The 11439-nt window shown below is 48.5% G+C and overlaps 1 protein-coding gene across 1 annotated transcript in view; it reads right to left on the reverse strand.

Moving 5' to 3' along the window:
* MLPH (melanophilin) overlaps positions 1-8897 on the reverse strand; it is a 23401-nt gene extending 14504 nt beyond the window's left edge. The window contains exons 1-8 of the mRNA XM_010140502.1: positions 8881-8897; positions 8598-8819; positions 8235-8371; positions 6874-6912; positions 5682-5776; positions 4473-4601; positions 2815-3007; positions 1553-1713 (exon numbers count right to left, since the gene is read on the reverse strand). Coding sequence (XP_010138804.1) covers positions 1553-1713; positions 2815-3007; positions 4473-4601; positions 5682-5776; positions 6874-6912; positions 8235-8371; positions 8598-8819; positions 8881-8897 — 993 coding nt within the window. The remainder of the gene's footprint in view (positions 1-1552; positions 1714-2814; positions 3008-4472; positions 4602-5681; positions 5777-6873; positions 6913-8234; positions 8372-8597; positions 8820-8880) is intronic.
* Between the last annotated feature and the right edge of the window lie 2542 nt (positions 8898-11439).

Consider the following 11439-nt stretch of genomic DNA (forward strand, 5'->3'; position numbering starts at 1 on the left):
GCACACTAAGTGTGGTGCTGAGGGGTGGTTGTGGTTATTGATTCCCCCACTGATTACACAAAGGGATGCCAGGATGCACAAAATTACCAGCTGTGAACAGAGACTGGCAGCTGCTTCTCCACATGTATCTGTAGCCAAACACCACTCTACATTTTGCTGCTCGAGAGGTCTGAGGGGTGAATTACCACCCACCGTTCACAAAGGTGGAATCAGGAACTGCAAGTCCTTGCTTGATAATTAAAACACGAGCTCACAGCCTTTTTTGACACCTTTCTCTAGACTGTTACCCCTTTTATCATCATGTGGGAGAGATACGTGACATGTCGTCCTGACCCAGTCTTACTGGGGCAGGAACACTACACACTGCAAAGAAAGAAAAGGGTCTTGGTGCTTATTAAATATCCATCTCCAAGCCTACGTCTGATCATAAAGCACCGGCACATTCAATTGAAAAAGGCCTTTTTGGGGACACAGAAAACTGTAACTCGCAGATTAATAAGGACAAGATGGAAAATTAACAGCAATGAAGGCAGGCTTGTTACTGCAAGAGCAGCATGGGCAGAGTGAGCACCAAGCAGTGCCTGATTTTCATTCTGCCATGACTGCAGAAGTGGAAGAGCTGGAAGGAGGACCTGGGAGAGGAAGCACAGAGCTCCAGAGGACTTCTGCATCATCCTAAAAGGGCAGAGAAATGTCTATTCTCACATATCTTAATGAATGAAGGAGCCTTAAACTGGAAGGTCCAGAATCTTCTCAGTGGTACCCAGCAATAGGTCAAGGGGCAACAGGCACAAACTAGAACATAGGAAGTTCCATCTAAACATGAGGAGAAACATCTTTACTTTGAGGGTGGCAAAGCCCTGGAATGGCTGCCCAGAGAGGTTGTGGAGTCTCCTTCTCTGGAGAGGTTCCAAACCTGCCTGGACGTGACCCTGGCACCCTGCTCTGGGTGACCCTGCTCTAGCAGGGGTTGGACTAAATGATATACAGAAGTCCCTTCTAACCCCCACCAGTCTGTGATTCTGTGAAATGCACCTTTCCAGGTCTCAGTTCTGCTCCCATTTCATGACCACCTTGGCAGATCCCTCACACCACATAGGGCAGGACAGGACATGTGCATTCCTCTTGTTGGTGCCATTCAGCCATGTGACATCTAGATGAACTAGCTCTGAGGTCATGCCACAGACCTGCTGTTTTGCTCTGTCAATGCAAATTGGCTACACCCCCAGCTTCTTCAGTTCCTTAGCTGAAGAGGAGGAGGGACATCATGTACACTGAGATCTGGGACCCACGCTGCTCCCTCTTGAACTTGCAAATAGGAATCATGGGCACCAAGCCACCCCTGTGCACAACGGGCAGCAGTTGTGTGGATACCTAGGGCACACCAGGGTTCCACATCCACCCCGGTCAGGGGATTGCTATGACTGCACCCCAGTTTGCCATCACTGACTCTTCTTCTCCAAACCATCCTCCACCTTGCAGACACCATTTATGGCAAGAAAGTCTTGGACACAGACTTGGTCTCACAAGAGGTTCAACAGCTGTTTGGTACCTGATTCCCAGAGTGGCTGACATTCTCCTGGGAGGAGGCTCTGCTCCGGCGTTTCGTGTGATGGGGTGGGTAGGCAGGGAACAGGGCTCCCTTCACATCCTCGTCAGAGGTGTCCATATCTGCAGAATACCGGGACCGGGGCTGCTCGTTCCAGGAGCTGCCTTTGGAGAAAGAAGGCTTCAGCACAAGGGTACAAGAGATACAAAGGTACTTGAGGTCCTCCCTGGACATCGGACCCATCCTTAAGACAAGCAAATAATAAGGCACTTCTTCTGATCCTACTTTCTATCCTTTGGCAGGAGATACTTCCGCAAGAGAGACCAAGGTTAAAGATGGCTACACTGGACCAAGTTGCAGGTCCATCTCCACACAGTCCTTAGGCTAGCAGGGTCCTACAGAGATAGCATTGGGTGCGAGGAGCATCATCCTTGCTCTCTTATGCCCCAAACAGCCAGGCCCCTCACCAAAAACTGCTCTTGCTTTTTCAATTTTGTTGGAGCCCAGGCATGGGCACTGCCCTTCATGTGTTGTCCAGGTGCTGGAAGATGTTTAGCTCAAGCTGGAGAGGTGCTAGTCTAGGATGGAGCATTTAAAAGAGTAAGAATTCTCCTTTTTAAAGGAGAATTTCAAATGAGACGGAAACAGTGAGAGAAAACGATCCTTTCAGCTTGGTATTCTGTGACTTTATGAAATTCTGCATTGTCATTTGCTAGGGTATTTGTAGACTCATGAAGCCACAGATCATGTAGCCTGCCAGCGCACCCTGCCCACCTACAAGGCTGTTACGTAGCAACCCGCAGTGCCTGCCTCCAGTTCTTGACCAGTCTTACTCCAGTTCAAGATCCCTTAAAACTTAAAGCACCCACGACAACCTCTGGCAAGGAGTTGAATTCATCTACTACTGTCTGCAGAAGGAAACGCATCCTGCTATTTCTAGTAGTGTTCATTTGACTGGATCTAGTTTCTACCCTGGACAAGACCAGTAGGTGTGAAAGGAATGGACACCTTAAGAACAACCCCTCTGACTATGAGAAATGGGTTGGTTGGGAACAAGAGAAGCCCATTAAAACTAAACAACTTCATCTGATTCTTTCTTGAGAAAAATTACTTTGCAGATGGATATTTTGTCTTGACCCTCCAGCCTTGTAGTGGCTTTGAGGTTGTTAAAAAAAGAAAATCAAAGATACTTCCCTTTTGGTCCAACTCTTACAGCCACTTGTTCCCAAAAGGGTGCAAGAGGAGCCTTGGCAAGAGACACCTACCAGGTTTTGCATTTCTTTCCAGGCTCCTTCTCCGTGAATTGACAGTGAGTCGAACCTCTGTGCTGAACTGCTGCTCTGGAGGGCTCACACCTGGTCCTTGTTCTTGCAGGACGTGGTGGAAGACCAGATCGGCATCCGCGATCCTGGACTCCTGGGAAGCATCTTCGGCTGAGTTGGGGAAATCTGGGAAGGACTGAGAGATAAGGGTTGCTGCTGAGCAGCTGCCCACAAGGACCCCTTGACTCTGCTAACCTTCACGAACAGCTCCTACCTTTATCCTCCAGTACATGCCTAGATTGACCTTTTATAATGCCAGTTCCTAATAATCCAGTTTAAAGACGTCTTTACCTTGCTGATGAACCCTGAGCAGTACTTCTCATCGCTGCCAGAGGGCACTGCTAGTTTTTACAGGAGCTAGGCACAGAGGCCCTTCAGCTGGGCTGCGAGAAGCTCTGGTCTTTTCAAACACCATGCCTGGTCATTACCTGAACGATAGCCACCTCCTGCCCCGCAAATAATCTGCAAACAATAAACCAAATGTGGATGATCTCGACAGAGACCAGCCCTCCCTAGACTCACATTGAATTCTGATGTATAAAGATGGGCTTAGATAAAGAAAGAATGGATTCATTTGCTTGCCCCAAATACACATCAATTTACATGGAACTGTGTGGACTGGTTTTTTTTTTTTTTTTTTCAAAGCCTCAGGACTATCCTACTTCTTTCCAGGAGTAGAATTTAAAGTATTATGGTATCATTAGAAGGAAGAAGGAGCTGTTTAATGTTTTAAAAGTGAAATTTCAACAGGAAAGGGAAACAGAAGCAGCCCAGAAAGCTTGATGTGAAGCGTTGCAGGATGAAAGACCTTTTGCCGCATCCAGGGCAGCCCTGTCTGTATTCCTCCCCCGAGCTGGAAGCGGGGGATGGCTGACTCCCAGCCCTTGGTGGGGTCACAGGACACAGCTCATTGCAGTTGCTGATGCTGGAGCTGTTTGTGGATCCTACTCCTGGTCAGGAGCTCCCAACACTAAGACTCCTGTGTAGAAATAACCAGGGTTTATACATTTCTTGCTCTCCCCATGTTCTCCCCTCTGACTGATGCGGGACCCCACCCACCCCACAGTTGCCATCGCTTGAATCACACGGGCTTTGTGGGATTCACTTTCTCAATCTCACAGAAGTTGCTTGCCCCATGAAGCTGCTGGCTGGCCATGTCTCCCCAGGGCCACCAAATGGCAAAACCAGCCCTGAACTTGATGGGGTGATGAAAGAGGAGTCTGGTTTCATTTCATCCCTCAAGTACCGAACCTCCAAAAGCTCACTGAAACTGGGATGTCTCATAGCCTTGGGACAACACACAAAACCCGGTGTCTGCAGAGAGCAAAGAAATCTGCTGAGAGAAGGCCAGAGAAGCTCTTGCTGTCTCATCTTACCACTCATCCTGGCCTCAGTCACCTGTCCTACTCCTGACTTGGCCTGAGGCAAAGTACTTCAAATGGAAGAAGAGGTAGAAGGCAGGGCTATGGGGAGCTAGGATTGGCAGCATTGCCTCTCAATATCAGCTAGAAGAAGGTTCTGATAGCTGAAGGAAGAGTTAGCAGAGGTAGCTTGGAGAAGGAAGAAGAGAGGAAAGGAACCCCCCAGCACATTCCCAGTACCTGGAAAGCATCCGGGCTGCTGGCTGCTGGAGAGAGCTGCACAGACTGGCGGCGAGACTGAGCAGAGTATTCCGAGTCCAGTTCAAAATCAAAGGGATGGACAGACAGCAGGCGCTTTGTCTTGCGCATCTTAGTCAGCATAAGAAGTGCAAGAAAGGAAAATTCAGCATAAACCACAGTTGACCTTGAAGAAAGGGGGAGAGAGGGCCCTTGTCTCCATAGTTTTCTTGAGTTTGCATAGCTCAAAGCAAGGCCTCTGCTTTTTGCAGAGAACATTTGGGTCCAACATTGTCTTGCTTGCAGAGAGCCGGTTACACAGGGCAGCATGTGCTTATGCTGGAGTCAAGGAAAAGTGAGTTCCTGATTTCCACAGTTTCTGGCTCAGGACTGTGGCCATGAACAGCCAGTGGGAAGCTCTCTTCTAGTTTATAAAGGCACTATGGGAAAGCTGAGCTGGGTTACAGCTCAGGGAGAGACTCAGGAGATGCTTTCAAGCCCTGAAGCATCTCCCTGTCTTTAGAGAAAGGATGCTGTGGGCAGAGCTCCCTGGATATTTGGGAGGTCATCAGCTGACTTGGAGCAGCTTGGACAAGCCTGTGAGTCTTAGTCTTTAGAGAAAGGATGCTGTGGGCAGATCTCCCTGGATATCTGGGAGGTCATCAGCTGGCTTGGAGCAGCTTGGACAAGCCTGTGAGTCTTCAAAAGGAGATCAGAATGCAGCACATACCTGTAGCCGCAGGCTGGGGTGGTACATATGTATCAGCACGTATGTAACGGTGTCAGCATTTCAAACACACCAGCAGAGTACACACATGCTGCAGGGACAAATTCACTTCCCATGAAGGTTCTTAACCTGTACACATAGTCCCGGATAAACCCTGGAGATAACTCGATACAGTCATGAACCCAGCTCTGCTTTGTTACACTACCAGGTTCCTCTTCTTCTAGTAGAAAAACAAGTGGGTTCTTATACGGGTAGGAGCTGGGAACAGGAGTGGGTCTTTTTTGCCAGAAGAGAAGTATTTGTCATTTTACTGACTTGATTGTTTCTGCACAAACTGGGAGAGGAGCTTATCTCAGAGAAGGAAAACAGAGAGCAAGGCCCAGTTCTGAACATGGGATAGAAAACCAGCACCACCACCGCCAGCAGGCCAGCAGCAGCTGAGGGCACAGAGTGAGGCAGAAGAGACCCCAGAATGAAATGCTTACTCTGCTGTAGCATTCTGCTTCAGCTCCGTGAAGGACATCATCTTCATCATCGCTGTTGTCCCCAATGTCACCACTGGTGAGGAGCTGGCATTCACCTGGAGGAGAGACAATGGCATGCTGTGTATGGGCAGCTCCTCAACTCTGTTTCTGAGGGAGGTAAGTCCCCACCGTGGTGGCCACACCAGTGTACCTGTAGATGGGGCCATATATCTTACATATCTATGGAGTGAAAAGGTCCAGATTATAAACACCTCACAATTTTTTTTTTTTTCCTGCATACTGCCCCATGGCAGTAGGTGGTGCAAGTAAAAGGAAGGAAAAAAAAAGATGAGAAAGGAACAGGAACACCTTAAGGTAGTCCCAGTGCTTCAGCTGACATGCAGTGACCACAGTCTGAGGTCTGTACGGTAGAAGCAATTTGGGGCATAGTTCCCAGGCAGCACTGCAGATACCCACTCTTTGCACTTGATCTCGCAAAAGCTTGGCTGGCCTCTCATTGCTTTCCCTGCCAGATGTGCACCACCACAGATGTGGAAGTGATCACCGCAGTGCACCTGCACCACAGAGAACTCCCCGAGGTCCACCCGGGTGACTCCAATGTTTGAAGGCATTACAGCTCAGCCCAACACAGCTCTGCTTCTACTGTTCTTAGTTCCCATCAGCCAGCTCTGCTATCTGTCAGTGACCCACTCCTTTCTGTGTCCCACCTCTGTACCCAGGTCACCGCCAAGCACAGCAGTACATTGGGAACAGCACAAATGCCAGAAAAAGTCCAAAGACAAGGTAGGCAAAATGCTCTTTCCTGTATCAGATGGCAAGGAGCAGTAAACCTTTCCTGCAAGGGCTCCTAAGGAGCGTGTCCTGAAGTCCCAAATTCAGTGGGTTCCTTAAGAATATGGCCAGCCTTAAGCGTGTGACAGGTGGGTTGAGGTGATGAGCACTGCAAGCTTCAAGTTCTGCATGTAACTAAAAGCACTGTTGTATCTGAGTCTACCCTTGGAGACCCCAGGTGTACCGCAGTGCAAGACGTGATCATTAGTCCACCCCCTCTGCAGTGGAGATGTGTCTTTCTTGGCCCAGCCACACTAAACTGCACTGAAGTGCTCTGAAGCCAGAGGGTGTGAAGAGAAAAAGGCATGGGAAACCTCTCTTGAACTGCAAACCACATGCTGCGATTCTTTTTTTTACTTACTGTTAATGTCTGGCAGGCTGTAAACTCTGTCATGAAGACCTAATTGAGAAGAAAAATGGTGGGAAAAATAAATAAACGCATTTTCTCTAGGTACCTCACAGAGAACAAGCCTCAGAGCTATAGTTCACTGGAGTTCTCATTCTCTAGCCATCACAAGGCTCAGTCATCAAAAAAGCTCTTTAGAGAGAACAAAACAGGCACTTAGAAACAAGACTTGACTTTTAAAAGTCAAAGAGGTTGGTGCCACCACTTCCACAGTCCTGGTACAACACACTTGGGAGTGCAGCAGCAAGGGAAGGTGCAGCTAACAGCAGGTGGCCACACAAAATGCAATGGTCTCATGTCATTCTGCTGTACCCCCCCACCCCCCCAACCAGAGATACATCAACAACAAATAACCACAAAATCATCTCTTTTCAAAAAAGGCATCAGAATCTCAATTTAAAGCAGCATAAAGCACTGTTATCCTCATGCTTGGGTTGGTTTTCTCTTGGATTTTCCCTTCTGTGTGGTCTGATGCATTTCCACCCTGAATACCACACAATTTGTCTCTCAGTTCATTAATTTTATATTCAGTGCCACTACTGCATTTCCACCCTGAATACCACACAATTTGTCTCTCAGTTCATTAATTTTATATTCAGTGCCACTACTGCATTTCCACCCTGAATACCACACAATTTGTCTCTCAGTTCATTAATTTTATATTCAGTGCCACTACCATTTTCCCTTCTGTGTGGTCTGATGCATTTCCACCCTGAATACCACACAATTTGTCTCTCAGTTCATTAATTTTATATTCAGTGCCACTACCCTCCACGCTTTCTGATATTTCTGCTACAAGTGGTCTGGATAAAAGAATGATTAGGCCATTTGAATCAGTTTATGTCTATGGGTTTGTGCAAAATTTTCTGTGGCTCCTCACGATGGACATAAACCCCACACCGGTTTTCAAAGGCAATAGGCAAAGCAGTGCAGGAGCTGTATGAATGGCTACTAGCAGCTACTCGGTAAATATTAGTGTATTAACAACAGCTGTTGGCATATGTTTATGCACTATCAGACCAATATCTGAATACAGGTTGTGTGACTTTCAGAACTAAGCATGAGATATTCCCAAACCTGTGTAAACCTTAAGAGGAAAAAAAAATCCACCAAGAACTTCTGCTCTGCAGCTCTCAGTATGAATGCACAACTCTGAACATCTGCTGCCTCCCCAGGATGTTTTGAATGGTCTTGAAACCACACAGAACTCAGAGCAGCATCAGTGCTGATGTTCCTCCCTTGGTGCATCCCAACATGGTGCTGCACAGATGCCCCGTGTGCAGCAGGACAGGAGAAACCCCAGCACTCCTCCTTACCCAGGAACGCGGAGTTCAGCCCCTGCCCGGGCTGCAGCCTTCCATAGAGGGACTGCAGCACTTTGGCACTTCCAAACCTCTTGAAACGGGATCGCACGTGTTCGTAATACCACTCCAGGGAACCGATCTTCACGATCCTGCCCAGAGAGAGGATGCACATACAGATGAGCCAGTCCAGCCACCCTCATAGTGACCAGACCCTCTCCCAGAAACCACATCTTAACAAAAACACAGCCTGTTTTTTAACCACCCACTGTAATCAGTTTCTAACCAGCATAAAGGGATGCTGCGTATGGTGGTCTCTTCTTTAACCTCAGCCCCGAGGCTCACCTTGCCCCTCACCCTCCATGGCTTGAGCGGTACCTGGAGAGGCGGCAGGGATCACAGACCCAGCCTTGCTCCTTCTTGTTGTAGCGGCTGCAGTTCTTGCAGGTGTAGAAGCGGCAGTCTAGGCACTGCCTCTTGCTGTTGAGCAGGAACTTGAAGGGCTGGAGGCAGTGGAAGCAGTGGGTTTCATTGAGGTGGGACTGATTTGTCAGGAACTCTCTCTTGCTGCTCTCCTGGTTGATCTTGCACTTCAGCTCCCTGCAGAAAACATCCCAAAACATGGGAACTTGGTATTGTTATCATTTCACTGTGGACTCACATGGCAAACGCTGCCATGCCTCAATCACTTCAGGAATGATTTTTCAAGGAACAGAGTCCTGCAGCTTGTGGAAACAGCTGTTGGGCAAATCTAATAAATAACATATCACAAGTTAAATAAACTGAACAAAGAAGCGGGCTCCAGATTTTGGGCAGATCACTCACTATTCATTAGGATCTGCCACTGTTAAATTTAAGATCTGATTTGATTGTGCCAAACCTCTCCCATTTGCTTCATGGTGTATTGATCATAAATCCCAGGAATCTCAGGAGAGCAACTGTTCTCAAAGTCTCTGGCTGCATCCCAACCCAACCCAGTCTTGGCCTGAAGTCCAGCTGGGAATTAAAAGCTTTCAGGAATTCTCAGTTTAAAAAAAAAAAAAAAAAAAGAAAGAAAGAAAGAAAGAAAAAAAGGCAATCTGAGATTAAATTTTTTTGATCTATTCCTTCAGTGCTAAATTCAGCAGAGACTTTTATTATGAGCAACGAGGTCCAGGCTGTTCAGAGGACAGCAGCAGCAGGAGATGTTCACCACAGCTCAGTGAAAGCCCGGCCAAGGGCGCCTTCTTCTGGCCGTCCATCACCACCAGCTTCCTTCGTTAGCGAGACCCGGCTGCTAGAGCAGGTCCCCGTGCGAGAAGGTGCCTGTGTGACGCTGAAGCCAGTGACAGCCAGGGCCAGCTAAAATGCCTGCCAAGCTTCTGGGGGCCCACCGGTGCTACCCAAAGGCTTTCTGTTTGTTCCCCGCACCATGCACTACCTCTGGTATGTTTGCCTTCGGGGCTGTGGCTGAGAGGCAGTGTTTGACTTGTAGGGAAGGTCCTAGTAGGATGTTTTCTGTCTAGGCAGGGTTAGGAAGCTACATTTTCAAGAGTAGAAGTCAGCCTGGGCCACAAAACTCAAGCAATCAGGTCTGGAGGCTGCTTCAGGACCACAAGGCTTCTGATGATGCCCCCAGTGACCCCCAGCTGCTGGGAAGAGAGGCTGACACCAGAGTGACCGCAGCAGGAGCCTTGCCGGCACAGCAGTGTGGTACCAGGATGTCCACAGGAGCAGCAATTTGGCTAGTGGTGGGAATGACATGAGTGCCAATCAAGCTAATCTCTGCTTAACCAAATCATTAGGGATCAGCTCTTGTTTTATTTTCTGGGAGAGACTATTCTCACCAGTTCATTGCCAGTATGCCAGGCTGTGTTTGCTGTTACACGGGAGTGATACCAACGTGCACTAACTATCTGGGACATGTAAAAATCAGTGTAAAGACTGAACGAGACACCCAATCCAGCTTTTCACCATCCTAGCAGTGTTTCGAATGACCTAGGGTGAATGTTCAGCAGCAAATTTGTATGTGACTACTAAAACCAGTCTCCCAAAGAGAGAACCCTGGGGTTAGGCTCAGTGCTCCTTTTCCCCTCCCGTGCTAAGGCTGCTTCCAGCAGGATTTGATCTTTCACTGGACTGCTTTTTCTGGTTCCCAGAGACCGGTTGGATCCCTTTACCTTCCCTTCCTCGCCCACAAGACCTGCCAAAGGAAGGACAAGTCTCAGCCAAACCAGTTTAAAACCTGCAGGAACCGCATGCCTCTTGTCTCCCCTTGCTGGAAGGAGCACAAGCCAGCCCCTTCCCTGCTCTGCTCATGGCAGAATAAATCAGTGGCAGTGGAATGCTAAACTGCAGCAGGGTCTGTCCAGCTGAACTCCAGTAGAGCAGTAAAGAGCTGAACCCCAAAACAAGGGGTTGTTGACGCTGAGGTTCATGGAAGAAAGCAGGGAGAGCCCCCACAAAGTGGTCATTATTTAATTTCTCAGGCAAAGCATTACCCTCGCATGGTTGTGCAGCTTCTGTCCAGCTGAACTTTTGTCTGTTGTTGGTGAATAGCTTCTGGCAAAAAGAAAATGCAGAGAAGCAGCAAAAAGGGAGAAAAAGACCTCTCTTGGGGAGGGAGGGGGGAACATTTCTCCAAGGCTTGCAGGTTGAGACAAGTCCAGTGAATAGAAATGTAAATGGGGATGGTCAGAGCACAGGGAGCAGGGCGAATGGCTGCAGGGTCTCTCAAACCGTCACATCATGTCCCAGCTTGTTACAGGCAGAAAATGCTTCCATAGCTCCGTTTCTGGCATGCAGAAGTGTGGCAGACTTTTTCAGACCACTGGTCTGGTCTGTGCCAAGTATTAAGAAATAGCTGATGAATGGCCTTAGCTGAGCCTGTGGAGAGAGGCAACCAAGCCTTGGACCAGGTAACAGAGTCTACCCTGGAGACTTGGGCAGTGTCAGGCACCACTGGGTGGATGCCCGAGCTCCACAAGACAGGATTAAAACAAACAAAAAAAGCTGGTGACTGCTGGGACAGAGGGAACAGCTGCTAAGGAGAAGGCCTTGCCCCTATCTTACACCTCCCATACCATGGCACTCAATTAGGGAGCCTCCTGGGCATCGGAGCGGACCCAGATAAGCCAGTCTGGCGACAAAGTCAAGGAGGTAAGGAGCTCACCTCACCACTTCTTTGCTGCAGGCTACAGCAATGTCAGTCCCTCCACCTCCTTCCTCCAGGCAGAACTCA

Source organism: Buceros rhinoceros, unplaced genomic scaffold (genome assembly GCF_000710305.1).
Source record: "Buceros rhinoceros silvestris isolate BGI_N320 unplaced genomic scaffold, ASM71030v1 scaffold2207, whole genome shotgun sequence".
Classification (NCBI taxonomy): Eukaryota; Metazoa; Chordata; class Aves; order Bucerotiformes; family Bucerotidae; genus Buceros; species Buceros rhinoceros.